General features: G+C 44.2%; 1 protein-coding gene across 1 annotated transcript; it reads right to left on the bottom strand.

Annotated features, from left to right (window-relative positions):
- Positions 1 to 149: 149 nt before the first annotated feature.
- CD59 (CD59 molecule (CD59 blood group)) lies at positions 150 to 22,576 on the bottom strand. Its single transcript, XM_008002479.3, has 4 exons — positions 22,458 to 22,576; positions 12,517 to 12,601; positions 7,177 to 7,278; positions 150 to 491 (listed from the first exon to the last, which is right to left on the bottom strand). The coding sequence occupies exons 2-4, from the start codon at positions 12,581 to 12,583 to the stop codon at positions 280 to 282; spliced, it is 381 nt and encodes a 126-aa protein (XP_008000670.1). The 5' UTR covers positions 12,584 to 12,601; positions 22,458 to 22,576; the 3' UTR covers positions 150 to 279.
- Positions 22,577 to 23,054: the final 478 nt, after the last annotated feature.

The following is a 23,054-nucleotide window of genomic DNA, read 5'->3' as shown; positions in this document are numbered from 1 at the left end:
AAGCTGGTCCTCCCAAGAGCAAAGGAAGAAGCATGCAATCTAGCTCAAGTCACACCTACTTCACTCTTAAACTTCTTCCTTCAAGTGGGGCTTCCCTGCAAACAGGACTGGTCTTCGAAGTCTCCCAGAGCCCCTCTATCTTAGCCAGGTTACTCAAGTCAATTTTATTCTTTCCCAACAAGATCCAGTTGGAAAATATCAAGCCTTTAGAATGCGGCAGCAAGGGAAAGGGGACTACGCAGGAACGGGGAGTATGGGAGAAGCTCTCCTGGTGTTGACTTAGGGATGAAGGCACCAGGCTGCTGCCAGAAGTGGGGTCACCAGCAGAAGAACTGTTTTCTCTGATAAGGATGTCCCACCATTTTCAAGCTGTTCGTTACACAGGTCCTTCTTGCAGCAGAAGTACTGTAGCTCGCTTTCCTTCAAGAGGGTTGAAATGTCATTGAAATTGCAATTCGCAAACTTCCAACACTGGTTATATACTTGTAACCCTGTGGGGAGACACACACACAAGGGTAAGAAAGTAAGTGGGAAGAGTTCTGTATCTGCCTTTGAACCCTCAATTGTATTTCATATGTATCCTGTGCAAGTAGAGACATCTAGACAAGATGCTCATCCCAGGTGGGTTAAAAAGGAGAACAATTAAGTAAATAATGATACACCTCTAAATAGAGCTTTTCCAGAAAACCAAGGTCTCATCATAGCCAGTATAGCTGTGGGTGTGGGATGGGAGAGGAACAGGCATTTATACTGTTAAGAGGGAAATTTGGTAATATCTGCCAAGATTTTAAACACATGTCCCCTTTGATCCAGCAATTCCACTTTCAGAGTTTACACTATGAAGTTACTTGGGGTTTTTTTCCTTTTCCTTTTCTTTTTTTATTTTTATTTTTATTTTTTGGAGATAAGGTCTCACTTTCTTGCCCAGTCATCTGGTCTTGAACTCCTGGGTTCAAGTGATCCTCCTGCTTCAATCTCCCAAAGTGACAGGATTATAGGGGTGAGCTACCATGCCCAGCCAAAGCTATGTATAAAAGAGGTTAAGATATATGCTCACTGGACAGTATCTGTACAGAAAAAAGCCTGAAAACAACCCAGTCCATTAATTTTTAAAAAGTGTTTAAAGAAATTACAATAGAATTTCTTACAATGCAAGTCCACGTAGATAAGAAATGACATGGGCCTATGAGTGCTAACATGGAAGGAGCTTGATTTAAAAAAAAAGGGAGGCTGAGGCAGGAGAATGGCGTAAACCCGGGAGGCAGAGCTTGTAGTGAGCCAAGATCTGGCCACTGCACTCCAGCCTGGGCGACAGAGCGAGACTCCGTCTCAAAAAAAAAAAAAAAAAAGGTGGGGTGTGGGCAGAAAAATAGGTAAATTGGACTCCATCAAAATTTAAAACTTCTGTGCTTCAAAGGACATTATCAAAAAATAAAAAGATAACTCACAGAAAGGGAGAAAATGTTTGCAAATCACATGGAAAACACTAGGCGCGGTGGCTCACACCTGTAATCCCAACACTTTGGGAGGCCGAGACGGGATAATCGTTTGAGGCCGGAAGTTTGAGACCAGCCTGGTCAACATGGCAAGACCACCTCTCTATTTTTTTTTTTAAAGTCATATGGAAGAGCATAGTATCCAGGATATAGAAAACATTCTTAAACTCTACAATAAAAGGATTAACCCAATTAAAATATGGGCAATGAGGCCAGTGTGGTAGCTCACACCTGTAATCCCAGCACTTTAGGAGGCTGAAGTGAGAGGATTGCTTAAGGCCAGCCTGGGCAACATAGTGATATCCCAACTCTACACACACAAAAAAATTTAAAAATTAGCCAGGCAGGGTGTTGCAGCTTTAGTCTTAGCTACTTGGGAGGCCGAGGCAGGAGGATCACTTGGACTCAGGACTTTAAGGCTGCAGTGAGCTACGATTGTACCACTGCATTCCAGCCTGGGCAACAAAGCAAGACCCTGGCTCTTTAAAAAAAAAAAAAAAAAACGGGCAAAGGATTTGAATAAACATTTCTCCAAAGAAGATTCTCAAATGGCCAATAAGTACATGAAAAGATGCTTGATATCATTAGTCATTAGGAACATGCAAATCAAAATCACAGTGAGATACCACTTTATACTCACTAGGATGGCTAAGATCAAGAAAATGGCAAATAGCAAATGTTGCAAGGAAGTGGCAAAAATTGGAACCCTCAAACATTGCTGGTGGGAATGTAAAATGGTACAGATACTCTGGACAAATGTGGCATTTCCGCAAAGAGTTAAAGATAGAGTTATCCATTTGACTGAGCAATTCCACTCCCAAGTATACATACTTCTGCCATTCTCTAGAAGGATTCCCAAGTAATTTAATGGTGTTATCATCATGGAAGAATACATTTCGTTTGTTTCTATTGAGTTTTTAAAATCTGCCACATGGATGATTTATTTTTAAAATATTTAATTTTAAAAATCATTAGATTATTCAGTAAGACAAGAAAAGTTTCTACAAAAACATGCCATCATGGTCCCATTTTTGGAAAAATAGCCTTGGGCACACAGGAAAATAAAGGCCAGAAGTATATGCTCCAAGTATCTTATCGTAGTTTTTTAATATTCAGAAAAAGCATGTTAGGTGAAAAATGTATTAGTTGAGAGAGTGGTGTTATGGTAGATTTTCTTCTCCAAAAATAACTGAGTGCCTATATGCTAGATACTGGGTCATAAGAAGGTATTTGTCCTTGCCCTGAAACTGTTTTCTTATCTTCTGTGCTGGAAAGAAAAAAATGCAGATGCATACTTCCTTATTTCAGGTTTGTAGCTAATTTACCCAATTCCATGAACAGCCTGGAATACAACACTTCTCAGTTTATAACTGCAGGCGTAACTGTCCTTTCCTTCTCCTCTGAGGGGATGGGTATTTGGACTGGAATTTAATGAAGTTTGGTCAAGTGGCAGAGTCCAGATAGAGTATTCTAGAAATGCCTCTATTTGCTGGAGTCTTAACTAAATAACTGGAAGCTTCTAATATTGTACTAGAGGCTGCTGGTGATTCAGACAAGTTACTGCTTTATGTAATAGTAAGCAAGCACTGGAACTTGAAAAGCTTTAAAGCTATCAGAATTTTAATTAGGGAAGCCTAGCAGCTTGGGGAGAACAGACAGTAATTTATTAATCATTGCTACCAATTAATCATTTACTATGTGTCCTGCAGCATATCAAAGTGCTTTACTTGAATTATCATATTCAAACAACAGCCTTACGATGGTAATCTTCTCACCAAAGCCAGCCCCGGAATTATTCACATAAAAGTGGATTACATCAGAGTCCCTGGAGTGTTAAAGGTTTTCTCCTCCCCACTCTTTTTGAATACTTTGGCTCAAGTCTATCTAAAGCCAACAGTCTTCAGTTGTCCTGGGCACCCTTAAATGTGGTCCTTGTTCAGAACGTCATTATAGCAATGACCACTTGGCACTGTCATCAGAGGCCCCTTCAAGACTAATTTAACCTGGCTTACACTTCCATGGTTTATACTGCTAGGATGCCAGTAAATATTGGTTGAATTAGCAGCCAACCTGTCTCTCTTCTAGACTTACTTTGCATAGCACCATCATATCCGTCGCTGTGCGAACGTCATAGAGTACAGTTACACAAACTTACATGGACTAGCCTAGTACACACTCAGGCTATGTGGTATGTCCTGTTGCTCCTGGGCTACAAACCTGTACAGCATGTTACTCTACTGAATACTGTAGGCAACTGTAACACAGTGGTAAATATTTGTGTATCTAACCATATCTAAACATAGAAAAGGTACAGTAAAAATGTGATACAAAGATTTTTAAAATGGTACACCTATACAGGGCACTGACTGTGAATGGAGCTTGTGGGACTGGAAGTCAGTGAATGAGTGGTGGGTGAATGTGTACATTAGTGTACACTACTGTAGATGTTTTAAATATTGTACATTTAGTCCATACTAAGTTTATTTTAAGAAATCAACCCTAGTTTGCTGCCACTTTACTTTAGAAACTTAATTTTAAATGTTTTTACCTTTGTAATAATAGTGTAAGACACAAACATGTTATACAGTTGTACAAAAATATTTTATTTCTATTCTTACTTTATAAGCTTTTTTATTTTTATTTATTTATTTTTGAGACGGAGTCTCACTCTGTCACCCAGGCTGGATCTCGGCTCACTGCAAGCTCCACCTCCCGGGTTCATGCCATTCTTATGCCTCAGCCTCCCGAGTAGCTGGGACTACAGGCGCCCGCCACCACGCCCAGCTAATTTTTTGTATTTTCAGTAGAGATGGGGTTTCACCATGTTAGCCAGGATGGTCTGATCTGCTGACCTCGTGATCCACCCGCCTCGGCCTCCCAAAGTCCTGGGATTACAGGTGTGAGCCACCACACCCGGTCAGAAGCTTTTTTATTTTATTACTTTTTTTAATTTTAAAAACTTTTTTTTGTTGTTAAAAATGAAGACACAAGCACACACATTAGCCTAGTCCTATATAGGGTCAGGATCATCAGTATCACTGTTTTCCACCTCTTCATCTTGTCCCACTAGAAGGTCTTCAGGGGTAAAAGTACGCATGGGGCTGTCCTGTCCTAGGACAGCAATGCCTTCTTCTGGAATACCTCCTGAAGGGACCTGCCTGCTGAGGCTGGGTTTTTTTTTTTTTCTTTTTTGCTTTGTCTTTTTTTTCTTTGTAGAAATAAAAGAAAAAAAAAACCTTGTTCTGTCACCCAGGCTGGAGTGCAGTGGCGCAATCTCAGCTCACTGCAACCTCCACTTCCCGGGTCAAGCAATTCTCCTGCCTCAGCCTCCCGAGAGGCTGTTTTATAGTTAACATTTTTTTTAAGTAAGTAGAAGGAGTACATGATAAAATGATTTTAAAAATATAGTAAATACACAAGCCAGTAACACAGTCATTATAAAATATATACTGTACATAATTATCAAAATATCAAGTATTATATATTGTGTTATATTTTAGTTTTGTAAGAAACTACCAAACTGTCATCCACAGTAGCTATACTGGTTTGCATTCCCACTAGGAATGAATCAAAGTTCCCACTGCAGTTGGGCGTGGTGGCTTATGCCTGTAATCCCAGCACTTTGGGAGGCCGAGGCGGGCAGTCACTTGAGGCCAGGAGTTTGAGATGAGCCTGGGCAACAGAGTGAAACCCTGTCTCTACTAAAAATATAAAAATTAGCTGGGCATGGTGGCTTATGGCTGTAATCCCCAATTACTTAGGAGGCTGAGGCATGAGAATCACTTGAACCCTGGAGGCAGAGATTGCACCACTGCCCTCTAGCCTAGGTGACACAGCAAGACCTTGTCTCAAAAAACAAAAAACAAACCAAAACAAAAAAACAAAGTTCCCATTGTTCCACATCCTCACCGGCATCTGGAGTTGTCAGAGTTTTGGAGTTTGGTCGTTTTCATAGGTGTGTCTCATTTTTGTTTACATTAACCATTTATAAGAAATTTTGGGATTTAAGAGCTGGAAAAAGATCTTGGCTCTGACCTCCTTTCCTCTCCTCCCTACCTCTGCTGTCCAACACGTATTTCATAAATGAAAAACAGAGGTGGAGAGAACTAACTGGCAAGACAGAAGTCAGTGCTACTAATTGCTGCTCTAATATTCATTCAACACATAGTAATTGCTCTGATCATCTCATTTGGAAATTATACTTAAATTATACTTCGTAGTGAGGAGTCCAAGAGACACAGTTGATCAAGCTAAAGAGCCAGGTCTTCTGTGCTCATATATAATGACCACGTTTTCTCTAGGGGCCTTACTATGCTTTCTACATTAACAGTGAATGAACACGGTCTTCCAATGGAGGCAGAGGGACTGGTCCCCTACAGAATCAAGAACTCTGAATGGAGGGTTTGCAGTTTTAGCTGCAATTCAGCAATTTATATCAAAATTATCAGATGCTCCTGGTTTTTTAGACAGGGTAACTATAATTTGTCTTTAGTTATTGAGGGATTTCTCCTTTCTGGGGAAGTTAATCTTCTTTATCTCAGGCTTTTGTGAACCTGTGGGTGTCCCAAGGCTTTTCTGAGTTTACCTGACATGTTCACCATTTCTTGATGTTGACATTGGGGGGAGTTGGTGTAGAAGATCTAAGAGTACAAAGAACCTTGTGGAGTGTTTTTATTATTAATCTCTTAGAAATCTAAGCCTGGGGTTTTACCTTGGACACTAAGAACATTCTGAAACCATCATTCCTTGCTGGCATCATTTGCACACATCGATTCTATCCAGAACTATACCAGCAAGAACAAAGGGCATGTGTTTGCTGGTTTCTTTCCTCTGTCTACCACTTCCTAAACTCCATTTTAACAGGGTTGATGGAGGTGAATATTCCGTAGTCTCACAAATTTGGAAAATGCAGACTGGACAGGACTGGTGCATGTTAGTATTGTCCACCCCCACATTCATGAGCGTGCTGCTCTGAGGCTACCGAGCCCTGGTACCAGATATTGCCCCTCACAGGCACACCTCCTACTTATCCTTCTTACCTCCTACTTGTCCTTTGAGCTCAGCTTGAGTCTCCTCAGGACTCTGAAAATACCAGACACCCCATAGAATGAGACAGAGGCATACAGAAAGTCATGTAGGACAGTCAAACAGGCCTTTGTCATAATTTTAACTGTATGTGTCTTTTCTTTATCTTTGCATCCCTAGCTCCTAACCTTTTGCTGGGCACACAGTAGGTTATCCAAGGTTTGGGAGGCAGCACAGGGCTTCTGTTAAAGGGTACAAAGCTTTGGAAACAGATGGACTTCCATGTTCAATTCCTGAGTTGGTTATTTGACAATAGTTTGTTGCTTAAGCTGAGCCTCAGTTTCCACATTTATCAAATGGAAATAAAAGATCACCCTTAGAAGTATAAAACATTAAATTTAAAATGCATGCACATGTATACATATGTAACAAACCTGCACGTTGTGCACATGTACCTTAGAACTTAAAGTATAACAAAAAATAAATAAAATAAAATAAAATGCATGGACAAAGTGCTTAATGCAACACACACCTGATGCTAATAAACAGCAGCTATTACTTGATGCAAGTCTAATGGCGATTACAGTGGCACAATTTTCTTCCCAGGCACTTATTACCCCTTTACATTTAGGAGACAGACAGGGTAGGCTCTTACCAGCTCTGGCAATGAGACACGTATCAAAACCAGATGAACAATTGATGGCTGTTTTGCAGTCAGTAGTTGGGTTAGGACAGTTGTAGCATTGCAGGCTATGACCTAGAATCAGGAAGAAAGTAAGGATCTCTTAAAGCAACACTGACTTGTTCCCTGGCAGCCCACCATCTCCATTAATGTGGGCCCAAAGTCGGCAACTTGTGGTATACTTCCATTCCCGCACAAATGTATAGCGGTCATATCTTTCCAAATTGAAACTACAGTTCCAGCAACATTTTTTGGAACCTGATGCAAGCACAAAGGAAATATCCACATTTGAAAATCCATCTAACTGTGCAATTGAGAAGCTTCCTCCTAACCTGCAACTGGAAGGAGATTAGTCTGCAATGTAATGATGTGTTAAAAGGAAATTACCAAGAGAAACAAACAGAATTCTATAAGTGTCTTCCAAGCAATGAATATGCCCAATTAAATCACATCCTTGTGGGTTGATGATCAGTGTCTGGCAATACCTATCTGCATGAAAATACATTTTCAAAAATGAAATACATAAAATGTCATCACAGATCAGTATTAACAGACGAATATCTGCAATTGATTTGATGAGAAGGAACACTAATTTTGAACCTCAATTAAGCAAATGGTTATCCCCCTAAAAAGAATTCTATTCCCCTCATTAGTAGATGCGTATTATATGGTTGGACTCAATTATTATGTTGTGAATTTTGCCAATAAAAAAAATCTGTGAAAATTTTGTTTCTTCTCTTATTATTGAGGTAAGTCTCATAATACCCTTGATTTTGCCTCTTGACCTGCAAAGCTTAAAATATTTACTCTCTGGGCCAGGCGCGGTGGCTCACGCCTGTAATCCCAGCACTTAGGGAAGCCGAGGAGGATGGATCACCTGAGGTCAGGAGTTTGACACCAGCCTGGCCAACATAGCGAAACCCCGTCTCTACTAAAAATACAAAAATTAGCCAGGCATAGTAGTGCGCACATCTAATCCCAGCTACTTGGGAGGCTGAGGCAGGAGAATCACTTGAACCCAGGAGGCAGAGGTTGCAGTGAGCCAAGATTGCACTACTGCATTTCAGCATTTCACAGAGTGAAACTATTAAAAAAAGAAAAAAAAAATTGCCAGCTGGTCCCGTAGAGAAAAAGTTTGATAACTTCTGGGATAAGGTATCATTACTGAACTACCTGCTTCTAAGGGACTGACCAAATGCCAGGAGTACACATTGTCAAAGACAACAGCTGTGCACTTTAAACCCATGGCCATAGGAGAGCTGGGTACCAGCAGACACAACATGAGGGTCATCTTACATCAGAAGCAAATTGCCTCCAGTTCCCTAGTTTGAAAAACAATTATTGCTCCCAGTCAATTCTTAGGACTCATCCTTGCTAGCTGTCAGGTTTTACTAGGTTATTTTTCCTTCTCCATTTTTATAACAACAGTGACAAGAAAAGATGAGTTACAGTCCACACACGTGATGGGGACAGACTGAGGAAGCAAGAGTTGGAAGGAAATTGTCCTGCTTTGTATAGATAACCCCTTTTCCATCATCAGAGATAAACTATCTTCCTGCCATGTGACTTCTGCCATGTAATCAGTATTTGGCAGTACCCACCTGTGTGAAAAGACATTTTCAAAGAGGAAACATGTAAAATTTCATAAAAGAATGTCATGGTTAAACCAAGTGTGGGTTTTAGAGCCCAAGAGCTGACTTCTAGTTCTAAGGCTGAAGCCTAGGTTTATCACCATGGAAGGAGGAGATTTTTCAGTGGAAAGTCCAGTGGAAGGAAGGTGGGTCCTCACTTCCTGAGCACAGACAGGAACCCAGTTCTCTAGAGCATCTGAAATGGCCATGCTTGCCCTCACAGGTGTGAAATCCTACCCAACAGAGGTTCCCTGTGACTTGTGAAGGTTCCAGATTAATGCCTTGAAATATTAGTTTTAAAAAACAACAACAGTAACAACAACAACAACAAAAACTAAGCCAGGTGTGGTGGCTCACACCTATAATCCCAGCACTATGGGAGGCCAAGGTGGGTGGATCACTTGAAGCCAGGAGTTTGAGACCACCCTGGCCAACATGGTGAAACCCCACCTCTACAGAATATACAAAAATTAGCCAGGCGTGGTGGCACATGCCTGTAATCCCAGCTATTTAGGAGGCTAAGGCACGAGAATCACTTGAGTTTGGGAGGTGGAGGTTGCAGTGAGCCAAGATTGCACCACTGTACTCCAGTCTGGGAGACAGAGCAAGACCCATGTCTACATAAAATAAAATAAAATAAAAATAAAAAAATAAAAATAAAATAAAACCAACCTCCTCCTTCCCCACTGTTTTGCAGATAACAAGACAGATGTCTGGAGAGGTGACGTGACTCACCCAAGGACACCTGGCTACAAAGCAGCAGAGCTGGCGGCAGCCTCGGGGCCTGTGGGCAGGGCCCTATCCACTGGCTTTGTTTGTTCTCCCCCACTGTCAGCCTGTGGCTGTCATGACTGTATGAGAGGGAAGCCACAAGGAGAAGGCACAAAGATGCAATTTTTCTCTGGTCCCTTCCTTGTGCCTGACGTGTATTCATGCGCATGAAATGGAAAGAATCTAAGATGACAGGTGTTGTTCTTGAGACTGGCCATTTTTGAGGGTCATTTTAAAAGGTTACCTGTACATGTGGATTTTTGTACTGACCAGATCCTGGGCTCATCTGGCTTCTTGAGAAACCTTTAGAAGGAAAGGCTAAAACCCATGGTTGGAACGTCTGTGGGCAAAAGTATTCATGGCAAACACGTTCATTCAGTGTTCAAATATCTGTGCATCGATGTGCTAAGCTCTTCATAGGATTGTTAAAGCTCTTCATAGGATTGTTAAAGAGAAAGTAGGCCCAATTATCTTCATCCCCATTTTGCAAGAGAAAACTAAGACTAAGATGTTAACTAAATTGTTCAAAGCCACACAGCTACTAAGTGACCAAGCTGAGCTCAAACTCAGGCTGTCAGTCCTAAAATCCAAGGTTGGTTAACCATGATGTTCTTATTGACCTGAGTGGGAAGAGAAGGAAACTATAGATTATGGGGGAAACTGAGGTCAAAAACAGGGCCAGGTGCAATGGCTCAGGCCTGTAATCCCAACACTTTGGGAGGCTGAGCTAGGTGGATCATTTGAGGTCAGGAATTCTAGACCAGCCTGGCCAACGTGATGAAACCCCGCCTCTACTAAAAACACAAAAATTAGCCAAGCATGGTGGCATGCACCTGTAATCCCAGCTACTCAAAAGACAAAGGCACGAGAATCGCTGGAACCTGGGACGCGGAGGTTGTAGTGAGCCAAGATCATGCCACTGCCCTCCAGCCTGGGCGACAGAGTGAGACTCTGTCCCCCTGAAAAAAACAAACAAACAAACAAAAAAGCAATAGGTCAGTGGACAATGGTTTGATATTTTAGCCACTAAGCCAGGGTAGACGAGATTTCCCCTGGACTACGAGAGGCAGAGTTCAGAGGAAAGTTCCACTGCAGGGTCCTCAGACCCTTTGGGCAGCAGCAAAGAAGGCCTCTCATCTGTGGGCGTGTGAGCTTCACATCTCAATTCTCTGAGAAAGGGCTGATGTGCAACCCAAGACTTGTCAGAGAGAAGCTGATGGTCCCAAGCTTGCTCCATAAACAAATGCAGACTGCTAGAAGTAGGATATCACTGGGCTATTAAAATTCTAGAAAATATTCCAACTTAAGCAGCAGAGACAGAAAAAAAGAAGGAACAAAGAAAAATGAATGAATAAATAAAAAATAACTATAGAAAAAATATAGTGTTTTAACACAGGTGAACCACATTACTGTGTACCCTGGCTAGAATCACAGAAGTGGAGGGAGGGGTGCTGTGACTTCTCTTTCTGCTCAGAAAGGGAGAGCATATTAAAGTGTGTCCTGGGGCAAGTTACTACTTTGCCTTCATTTCCTCAGCTGTAATATGGGAGGTAATAGCACCGACCTCCCAGGATGGTTAGATGGATTTAAATGAGACAGGCTCTGGCACAGTCCCCAGTAAACAATAAGCAGTCAATATATGGTTGCTACTAACATTCTTTTTTTTTTTGAGACGGAGTCTTGCTCTGTCACCTGGGCTGGAGTGCAGTGGCCGGATCTCGGCTCACTGCAAGCTCTACCTCCCGGGTTCACGCCATTCTCCTGCCTCAGCCTCCGGAGTAGCTGGGACTACAGGCGCCCGCCACCTCGCCCGGCTAATTTTTTGTATTTTTAGTAGAGACGGGGTTTCACCGTGTTAGCCAGGATGGTGTCGATCTCCTGACCTCGTGATCCGCCCGTCTCGGCCTCCCAAAGTACTGGGATTACAGGTCTGAGCCACCGCGCCCGGCCGGTTGCTACTAATATTCTAAGACATGCTACGGTGGTGTGGAAATCTTTTTTCAAATTGCTCACTGTATTGCTACTTCCTTTTCTGCTCCCCCCACCAACCATATTTATAAAAAACAAAAATCCAGCAGCAGCCAAGACGTTATACCAACATGACACAGGCAGGCAACCACATCTGATCCTTACAATGAAGCATGTGTGTTTCCACTGTTATAGAAGTTGACTCAGAAGCACACAATTTCCTCCAGCAACCAGGGGAAGGGTGACTGAGGGGAAGCGGTGGCCCAGTGACAGGTGGCCTGGGGCAGGAGGGAAGAGCCGTTGCCAGACTGTGTTCACATTCCAGTGTACCACTTCTGTGTGTTATTTGACAAGTTATTAATTTGGGGGGGGCCCTCAATCTTGTTGCTTGTAAAACAAGGATAAAAATACCACCAACTCCATCAGGTTGGCATGAGGATTAAATAAGCAAATACATGTAAAATGCTTAGAGTAGTGACTGGCACATAAATGCTGTCAGGGTTAGTTAGCTGCTGCTGCTGTAACTATGACCATCATCATCATTAAAACATAGGAGGAGCCCAAGAGCAGAAGGACTGAGCTCGGATGGCTCTAAGCAGAGTGGACCCCAAATGGACTTGCACAGCACTCTAAGAACGGTATCCACTGGTGTCCCCAAGCAGCTTATGGTGACAGGAGCGAAACTTCAGCCGCCGAGTGTTGACCCACCCCTGCCAAAAGCCACCTTGTAACCCAGGACAGGGCTGTAACTCAGGAAGATGCCCCACTGAGGACAAGGTCATAACACAGGAAGGAGCTGTCATACAACCCCAGACCTGTAACACTGGAAGGCAAAAGAAAGAAAGCCAGGCCTGGAGGAGGAGCTGGGGCTGAAACCGAGGCTTAAGAAGGGAGTTCATGTCCAAGGCAGCCTAGATCTGTGTCCCGAGACTGGAGCACTCACCTGAATGGCAGAAGACAGCCAGGACAAGCAGCAGCCCGAACAGGACAGACCCTCCTTGGATTCCCATTGTGATTGTCCACAGAACCTGGAAGGAAGGGACAGGAAGGATTGTCAGGAACCAACAAATGACTGCTGGTTGTCTCAAAAACCAAGGGCTGGAAGGCCAAGGAGGCTTCTGAGAGGAACACTTACAGGGGAAGTCAAGGCACACTGAATCCCCGGGCCATGCCCCAGCTCTAACCCACAGCACCATATACCCTTCAGTAGGCTCAGTCCCTATAAGCCCCAGCGTGCACTACCACACCGTGGGAATAACACTATCTTCCCCGTCAGGGTTAGGGACTCAAATGACAATATGACCACACTGACTCATACAGCCACTGTGGTTCCCACTCTACTGGCCCCACCGCAAGCTGCTGGCTGAAACAGAGGGCCACTTCTCTGAGCCACAGCACTAAGTGAATCAGACCAAAGGGGTGACCCTGGAAGGCACCAGCATGCATTTAGCAGCAGAACAGGGAGCAACGGCTCAGCATACCTGGAAGCTCTGGCTCCTCACTGTAAGAATTATAATGGGGACACTTGCTTGCTCTCTTTGGGCACATGAAGAGAGGTATTGGGCAACTTTGTAAGGTTCCATTATACAAATGCCTGGATGTGTAGTGATAGCATCAGGTGAGAAGGAAAGGCTGAAATGCCTCCAACCCTACTTTACCCAGTAAAGAAGCTAAGGCATGGGGAGGTTTTGAACTCGCCTAAGTACAAAGCATCCATAGCAGAACTAAGAAATTTCCCAACTCCAGGCCGGGCGCGGTGGCTCAAGCCTGTAATCCCATCACTTTGGGAGGCCGAGACGGGCGGATCACGAGGTCAGGAGATCGAGACCATCCTGGCTAACACGGTGAAACCCCGTCTCTACTAAAAAATACAAAAAACTAGCTGGGCGAGGTGGCGGGCGCCTGTAGTCCCAGCTACTTGGGAGGCTGAGGCAGGAGAATGGCGTCAACCCGGGAGGCGGAGCTTGCAGTGAGCTGAGATCCAGCCACTGCACTCCAGCCTGGGCAACAGAGCGAGACTCCGTCTCAAAAAAAAAAAAAAAAAAAAAAAGAAATTTCCCAACTCCAACCCTACATCCCTGAACCCATCTTGAAATAAGGAGGTGGCAGCGCCTGTAAACCAGGGCACTCCATATTCTGTTCTCCAGAGTCCCATAGGCCCGGACAGACAGATGGGTTCTTGGAAGGGTGAGTCACCTACCCTCCCTAAGTCAGAAATGCAGAGTTCCCTGGGGAACTGACAATCCTGACAATCCTTCCTGTCCCTTCCTTCCAGGTTCTGTGGAATCATCACCTCTCACATCTTGAAGGTCATCTGCTACTTAGGAATTTGCTGATACAGGCCAGTGGAGGACTAAGAAGCTCCAGGAAAAGGGCAGGGTCTGACACTGTCCAAAAAAGAAAACAATCAGTGAGTCAAGCCTGGAGATGTGGGTGGTGGAGGTAAGAAAGAGGTGGTTTTATGATATGTGAGGAACCAGGAAGAAAGACAACTGTGGCCTGGCCTTTCCTTACAAATTGAGGGCTCCCCACCAGCCACTGGGCTCTGAAACCTACAGCCTGCTATGGGACACCATCCCCCATGTGGACCTTCCCAGGGGCCTGGGCTCCAGCAGCTGCCAGGGGCCTGCCTGGTTCCCCATTTTCAGCGGTTTCTGAGTAGGAAGGGTGATTTACAGTCTCAGGTTAGTGCTGCAAGTGAGTAGGGAGAGGAAGGTACTGGTCTGAGGTCCCCAAACAGAGAGCTCCAGACACTTCCTAAAAGTTAAGTATAGCATGATCGGAACCTGGGTATTATAGTGAGACCCCATCTCTACAAAAATAAAAACGTTTAAAAAAATTAGGCTGGTATGGTGGCACGTATCTGTAGTCCCAGCTACCAAGGTGGGAGGATCGCTCAAGCCCAGGAGGTCAAGGCTACATACAGTGAGCTGTGACTGTACCGTTGCACTCCAGCCTGGATGACAGAGCAAGACCCTGTCTCCAAACAAACAGACAAACAAAAAGCCAATGTAGCTACAATGTCAGGCATCCCCATGGAAGCAGGAAGGAAGGAACCTCTGACTCGGGTTAGGCACTGGAAAGGTGTCAGGCTGGCAGGAGCTGCCGGCTCAGGACACTTCCCTTGGAATGGTCCTTGACATAAATCACACCGCCACAACACACAGGGTCCCTGACGGAGAGCTGTTCTTTGATGAAGTGCCTTAGAAAGAACTGGCCTGGGTGGAGCGCGGTGGCTCACGCCTGTAATCCCAGCACTTTGGGAGGCCGAGGTGGGCAGATCACGAGGTCAGGAGATCGAGACCATCCTGGCTAACACGGTGAAACCCCGCCTCTATAAAAATACAAAAAATCAGCTGGGTGTGGTGGCGGGCGCCTGTAGTCCCAGCTACTTGGGAGGCTGAGGCAGGAGAATGGCGTGAACCCAGGAGGCAGAGCTTGCAGTGAGCCGAGATTGCGCCACTGCATTCCAGCCTGGGTGATGAGTGAGACTCCATCTCAAAAAAAAAAGAAAGAACTGGCCTGCTTTCACAGGTGTTCCAATTCAGTGTGGAGGCCTCTGAACAAGGCCAGATAGTTCTGGCTCTGTCACCTCTTTGCTGTGTGTTAACCTCTGATCATGCTTTGGCCAGTAAGCATGGGGATAGTTATGTGTACTGCATAGCACAATGCCTGGCAAAAGATGGCACTCAAAAAGCTGTGGCCACTGTTAGTGCAACTTAGGCGTAATGAGGTTACCTGAGGAAGAAACTGCGTGGGGAGGGAGTGCTGGGGGGTGAACGATGGGAAGGCAGACAAAGGGTGATGTGAGATGAGGAAGCCAGAGAAACACCCTGGGTTGAATAAGCAGGGAAGACCTCAGGCATCAAACCTAAGGAAGCCCTCAGTTTTCTGGGATGGATGGAGAGTGTCAAGTCTTAGCTTCAGTTCCACATGACCGGCTGGTTGTTGCTATAGCTGATCCCATGACACACTGCAGGGGAAGCCAAGATGGCAGAGAAAGGAAGTAGCTATGTGTAGATGCCCAGGTCAGGCTGTTTGATCAAAATAAGACCAGGCCTTTAGGAACCACTGCCAAAATACGAATTTCTAAGAGCAAAACATTCACGTGGAGTGTGTGTATGTGTATGGGGGGCGGAGGAAGGTGGGAGGCAGAAAAAGAAATAGCTGACTGTTTTAAGGCTATTTTATAAATGCCCTAAAACGTAGATGGTAACTAACACTAAGCAAGATCATTTACGGCTTTTATTTTTCTTCCTGATCCTTTACTTTTTTCCATCCTTTCCCCAAATATTCTATAATTAACAAAGTATTACTTTTACAATCAGAAACATCCGGAAAATCCACACATGACTATGTTCCTTTTCTAGTAGTTATAAATCATCTATCTTTTGGTAAAACTATTCCCTAGTCTAAAACACCCTCCATTTTAAGTAAAAAAAAAAAAACGAAGATGCCCATAAGGTAAGTGTAGATGACAAATGAACCAAAAGTGCTACCATTCCACCCAAACCAAGCACTTAAATGCAAGATACACTCAGAAAGCATCAACACTCAATTCCTTTCCAAACATCTCAGGACTCATTAATAACAGCGGGTTTGTCCCTAAAGACTGTTCTAATAATATTGCTACTGTTCTGAATTTTTAATTCTTCTGAAGAATGCACAACTGAAAAATCCCTCAAAGAAGATATGTAGGGACAAGTCTTCCCCATGATGAAGGAAGGGCAGGTTTTCCTGGGTGGTGCGTAAGTTGACTCTAAAGTTTTTTTTTTTTGAGACGGAGTCTCGCTCTGTAACCCAGGCTGGAGTCCAGTGGCACGATCTCGGCTCACTGCAAGCTCCGCCTCCCGGGTTCACGCCATTCTCCTGGTTCAGCCTCCCAAGTAGCTGGGACTACAGGTGCCTGCCACCTCACCCGGCTAGTTTTTTTTTTTTTTTTTTTTTTTTTTTGTATTTTTTTAGTAGAGACGGGGGTTTCACCAGGTTAGCCAGGATGGTCTTGATCTCCTGACCTCGTGATCCGCCCGTCTCGGCCTCCCAAAGTGCTGGGATTACAGGCTTGAGCGACCTCGCCTGGCATACTTTAAAATAGCAACAATGTAGTGACACACACATCCAAAGATAAGGAAATGAGTATATTATGGTACACTTCCATGGTGGGGAACTGCATAGCCAGGAAAAGAATGGGCGTGGAAGGCTGCTCACAATGAATTAAGATCTACCAAGCAAATGCAAAGCAAAAAAAGCAGGGGTTGCAATCCTAGTCTCTGATAAAACAGACTTTAAACCAACAAAGATCAAAAGAGACAAAGAAGGGCATTACATAATGGCAAGGGGATCAATGCAACAAGAAGAGCTAACTATCCTAAACATATATGCACCTAATACAGGAGTACCCAGATTCATAAAGCAAGTTCTTAGAGACCTACAAAGAGACTTAGACTCCCACACAATAGTAGTGGGAGACTTTAACATCCCACTGTCAATATTAGATCAACAAGACAGGAAATTAACAAGGATATCCAGGACTTGAACTCAGCTCTGGACCAAGCAGACCTAATAGATATCTACAGAACTCTCCACCCCAAATCAACAGAATATACGTTCTTCTCAGCACCACATCGCAATTATTCTAAAATTGACCATATAACTGGAAGTAAAACACTCCTCAGCAAATGTAAAAGAACAGAAATCACAACAAACTATCTCTCAGACCACAGTGCAATCAAACTAGAACTCAGGATTAAGAAACTCACTAAAAACTGCACAACTACATGGAAACTGAACAACCTGCTCCTGAATGACTACTGGGTACATAACGAAATGAAGGCAGAAATAAAGATGTTCTTTGAAACCAAGGAGGACAAAGATACGACGTATCAGAATCTCTGGGACACATTTAAAGCAGTGTGTCGAAGGAAATTTATAGCACTAAATGCCCACAAGAGAAAGCAGGGAAGATCTAAAACTGACACCCTAGCATCACAATTAAAAGAACTAGAGAAGCAAGAAATTAGAATGGTGATCATTAAAAAGTCAGGAAATAACAGCTGCTCGAGAGGATGTGGAGAAATAGGAATGCTTTTACACTGTTGGCGGAAGTGTAAATTAGTTCAATCACTGTGGAAGACAGTGTGGTAACTCTTCAAGGATCTAGAACTAGAAATAACATTTGACCCAGCGATCTCATTACTGGGTATATACCCAAAGGATTATAAATCATTCTACTATAAAGACACACGCACACGTATGTTTACTGCGGCACTGTTCACAATAGCAAATTCTTGGAACCAACCCAAATGCCCATCAATGATAGACTGGATAAAGAAAAAGTGGCACATATACACCATGGAATACTATGAGTTACAGTTCTTTGCTGGAAAAAGGATGAGTTAATGGCCTTTGCAGGGACATGGATGAAAGTGGAAACCATCATTCTCAGTAAAGTAACGCAAAAAGAGAAAACCAAATACCACATGTTCTCACTCGTAAGTGGGAGTTGAACAATGAGAACACACGGACACGGGGAGGGGAACATCACACACCGGGTCCTGTCTGGGGTTGGGGGGCAGGGGAGGGATAGCATTAGGAGAAATACCTAATGTGAATGATGAGTTAATGGGTGCAGCACACCAACACGGCACATGTATACCTATGTAACAAACCTGCACGTTGTGCACATGTACCCTGGAACTTAAAGTACAATTTTTAAAAAAGAGCTTAAACTTAGTATCTCCAAGAAAAAAACAAAAACAAATACAGGCACTTCTTATCAAGTTCCTGAAAATGTTTTAGATAGCAAATGTTCTAGGTATTTGGGTAGAAAATGCAATGAGCCTATTTCCACTGTTTTAAGTAGGAAAACGTGTTACTGTCCATCCAAAAGCCTCAACCGGCTCCCCAAATATCAATTAAATATATACACCCACACACATGTGACCCTTGAACAACACAGATTTGAACTGCAGGGGTCCATTTATATGCAATTTTTTTTTAAGAAAATATATTGGAAAATTTTTTGGAGATCTGCAATTGAAAAAACTGTTACATAAACTGCATAGCCTAGAAATATTTTTAAAAATTAAGAAAAATTTAGGTATGTCATGAATGCATAAAATGTATAGAGATACTAGTTTATTTAATCACTACCCAAAAACATACACAAATCTATTATAAAGTTAAAATGTGTTAGCCAGGCATGGTGGATCATGCCTGTAATTTCAGCACTTTGAGGGACCGAGGTAGGTGGATTGCTTGAGCCCAAGAGTTTGAGACCAGACTGACAAAACCCCATCTTTACAAAAAAAATAGCCAGGTGTGGTGGCGTGTGCCTGTAGTTCCAACTACTCAGGAGGCTGAGGTGGAAGCATTGCTTGAGCCTGGGAGGTTGAGGCTGCAGTGAGCCAAGATCACACCACTGCACTCCCACCTGGGTGACAGAGTAAGACCTTGTCTCAAAAAATAAAAACTTACACACACAAACACAGACCATACATGGCAACATTTAAAGTCAAGAGAAATGTAAACAAATGTAAAGATGCAGTATTAAATCATACTGCATAAAATTAACTATAGTATATACTGTACTGTTAATAATGCCGTAGTCACCTCCTGTTGCTACTGCAGTGAGCTCAAGTGTTGCAAGGATCTACTTATCATCAGGGATAGGATTAGTATCATGTGTTGATAATTATCTGTGAGCCGTCTACCTCTCTAGAAAATTGCATATCACAGTAAAAGGTGATCTCTTGCAGTTCTTGAGTATTTTCTTTATCGTGTTAAGCACAATAGTGTAAAACTTGAATGACACATGAGACCCATACACGGTACCTCTAGTGATGCTGGACACGCTCCCAAGAAGCATAGAAAAGTCATGATGTTACCAAAAAAACAGTTGAACTGCTTGATACGCACCACAGATTGAGGTCCGCAGTTGTGGTCGCCTGCCATTTCAGACAGGTAATTCATCTTGTAAACAGACGACATAAACTCGTGGTATCAATAACTATAGTACAGAACTATAATGGATTTTCTCTTCCTTATGATTTTCTAAGTAACATTTTCTTTTCTCTATCTTTATCACAAGAATACCGTAGGCAATACATATAACACACCAAATGTGTGTTAATCAACTGTTTATGTTATTGGTAAAGTTTCTGGTCAAAAATAGGCTATTAGTAATTAAGTTCTGGGGGAGTCAAAAGTTAAACTTGAATCTTCAACTGTTGGGGGGGGTCAGTTTCCCTAACCCCACATTGTTTTGGGGTCAACTGCATATAAACATATATAATATATATTACATATACATGTAAACACATATACATATATATTACATATACGCACACAAATACACATATGTATGCACATATATATGCGATCCAAATAAATGTGAACATAAAGCATTTAACACATCCAATAATTATTTAATAACATTTAAGGAATTCACTTATCAGTATATTTACTACTGTGAAGTAGGTCTCACCTCCTACACCAACTGGTGCTGAAGACTAGGACGAAAATAAAAGAGGGTCATAACACTGGTTCTCAAACTTTAGGGAGCATCAGAATCACCTGGAGGGCTCTTAAGCAGATGATGGGACTCCAGCCCTAGAGGTTTTAATGTAGTGGGGCTAGTGTAAGGCTCAAGAATGTGCATTCTGAGCCAGCACTCGGGGGCTCCGTATCTGCTGGTTCAGGGATCACACTAAGAACCACTGCGTTAGACGGTGACCTGGCATAAGGGCCAGGTTACTTTACATTGGGTTGGAAATGTTTCTTCCAACACGGCTATCAAAGAAGCTGTTAGTTCTGATTAAATATTTAGGAGCCGCTTCTACTTTTAAGGGCCCATATGATTATGATATTGAATGCAAGCCATTAGGCAAGACCTTGTGATGTGGTTTGGCTGTGTCCCCACCCAAATCTCATTTTGAATTGGAACTCCCAGAATTCCCACATGTTGTGGGAGGGACCTGGTGGGAGATAATTGAATCATTGGGGGCGGTTTCCCCCATACTGTTCTTGTGCTAGTGAATAAGTCGCACAAGATCTGATAGTTTTATAAGGGGTTTCCCCTTTTACTTGGCTCTCATATTTCTCTCTTGTCTGTTGCCATGTAAGATGTGCCTTTTGCCTTCTGCCATGATTGTGAGGCCTCCCTAGCCACGTGGAACTGTGAGTCCATTAAACCTCTATTTCTTTATAAATTACCCAGTCTTGGGTATGTCTTTACCAGCAGCATGAAAATGGACTAAAACACCACCAAAATCTCCTGGTGAATTTTAATCCCCAGTGTTGGAGGAAGGATCTGGTGGGAGGTGATTGGATCATGGGGTGGTTTCTAACAGTTTAGCACCATCCCCCTAGTGCTATCTTGTGACAGAGTTCTCATGAAATCTGGTTGTTTGAAAGCGTGTAGTATTCCCCCTTTGCTGTCTTCCTCCTGCTTCCGGCAAGTAAGGTGTGTTTGCTTCCCCTTCTGCTTCCACCATGATTCTAAGTTTCCTAAGGCCTTCCCAGAAGCAGAAGCCTATACAGTCCAAAGACCTGTGAGCCAATTAAACCTCTTTTCTTTGTAAATTACCCAGTCTCAGGTACTTCTTGATAGCAGTGTGAGAATGGACTAATATATTTTGGCAAACGTTGCCAGCTCCCTCAACATTCTGAGCTCTGTGCCTTCTTCAGGGAACTGGGAGTAAATCTCCAGGAGTGGAGAACTTGAACAACTACTCAGGGATCGCAGGGTACCTGAAATAATTAGCAGCCACTGCGTTTGTGCTGAGCACTTTCCATCAATCATCTCAACTACCCTATGAAGTGAAGCCTATTGTTTTACTGACAAAGTGCTGTTAAATACTTCCAGAAATGACCAGTGGAGAGCCTGGGTATCACTAAACGGCCATAAAAGGCGCGCTGCCTAATGTTGGTTTTAGTTTGTTTGTTCTTCGTGGTTTTGTTTTGTTTTTGAGGCTGAGTCTCCCTCTTGTTGCCCAGGCTGTAGGGCAATGGCGCGATCTTGGCTCACCGCTACCTCCGCCTCCGGGTTAATGTTGTTTTTTTAAAAGTCAGCAGTCAGACTCTAACAAGGGTGCGGCCTGAGCCGACCCAAGAGAACAAAACACCACGTCGTACTTAAAACGTCCGTTTCGGCCGGGCGCAGTGGCTCAAGCCTGTAAATCTCAGCACTTTGGGAGGCTGAGGCGGGCGGATCACGAGGTCAAGAGTTCAAGAAGAGCCTGACCAAAAAGAGGAAACCCCGTCTCTACTAAAAATACAAAAATTAGCCGGGAATGGTGGCGCATGCCTGTAATCCCAGCTACTCAGGAGGCTGCGGCAGGAGAATCGCTTGAATCCGGGAGGCGGAGGTTGCGGTGAGCCGAGATCGTGCCACTGCACTCCAGCCTGAGCAACAACAGCGAAATTCCATCTCAAAAAAAAAAAAAAAAAGTCCGTTTCGCCCGACACCTGCTTTTCAAAATTCTACATTTAGACCGCGAGGGGAGAGAGTAACGGCCGTGACCACGGAGGGCTGGCCTTTCCCCCCGGCGCAGTTCCTCTAAACTGCTGGAGCTTCCCTTGAGACGAAAGCGATGGCAGTGGGCCTGGGTGCGAGGCTGCCCGGCGGGGGAAGGAGGCTGCTTCTGGAGAGGGCGCGCTCCCCGTTTCTCCTTCCTCGTAGATAAAACGAAGCCAGGGTTCGGCCAGGACACCGGGCCGCGGTGACGGGCGGAAGGGCCAGGCGTCGGGAGGTTCGCCCGGCGGCGGGGGGGTCGAGTGGAAAGCAAGGACAAGGGTAGCGCCGCAGACCCTCCGCCCAGGCCCAGACTGCCGCCGCCTCGGCTCGGCCCACCCCAACCCCAGCAGGCCCTCGAGCCTTCTTACCTGGCGGCGCCCGGGATCCGCTTCCAGCCTCGCGCTACTTCTGCGCTCAGCCCCCGCAGCTCTTTGCTCCAGCCCGCGAGGCTCCGCCCCCGGATCCGCCCCTCAGGATGCCCTTGCCCCGCCAGGCTTCCGGCTCCCGCACCGCGCGGCCACGCCTCGGCAGGAACCCCCTCCCCTCCCTCCACCCCTCGCGCGGAACTCAGCCTCCCAGCCCAGGTTCTGAGCAGGCCGGGTGGCCAGGACCCAATGAGCACCTTCAAAACGCCAGGGACCTGAAAGTTTGCAGCGTCCTCCTCGGATTTGCTATGGGACATAAAAACAGTAGGAAACTTCCAAAGACTTCTGATTTTCCCTTTTATGTTTTTTTTTAAGTATATTAAAATGTTTTTCAAAACGTTTCTGTGCGTCTTGCTGGTGCCCTGGGTGCCCCAAGTCCTGGCTGTCGGGCTCTGCGGCCCTGCTGCAGTCTGAAGCTGCTTCCTGCTGCCAGGCTTGGGCAGCATCCAAATAGCCATCAGCCACAGCCGCATCCGTGTCTTGTGACTTGTTTGAAACCCAAACAAAATGTTATGCGTTTAAAAGCTTACTGGGCTGCTC

This window comes from Chlorocebus sabaeus, chromosome 1 (assembly GCF_047675955.1).
Source record: "Chlorocebus sabaeus isolate Y175 chromosome 1, mChlSab1.0.hap1, whole genome shotgun sequence".
NCBI classification, from domain to species: Eukaryota; Metazoa; Chordata; class Mammalia; order Primates; family Cercopithecidae; genus Chlorocebus; species Chlorocebus sabaeus.
Note: the sequence above shows the minus strand (reverse complement) of the source record. Positions and strands in the feature narration are given on the sequence as shown.

Excerpts from the sequence above, each read along its gene's own strand:
- CD59 (XM_008002479.3), bottom strand. The coding sequence starts at position 12,583 with ATGGGAATCCAAGGAGGGTCTGTCCTGTTCGGGCTGCTGCTTGTCCTG. Across the intron at positions 7,279-12,516 it reads GGCTGTCTTCTGCCATTCAG|GTCATAGCCTGCAATGCTAC; the intron begins GTGAGTGCTCCA and ends TCCTGATTCTAG. Across the intron at positions 492-7,176 it reads GTGTCTCATTGCCAGAGCTG|GGTTACAAGTATATAACCAG; the intron begins GTAAGAGCCTAC and ends GTCTCCCCACAG.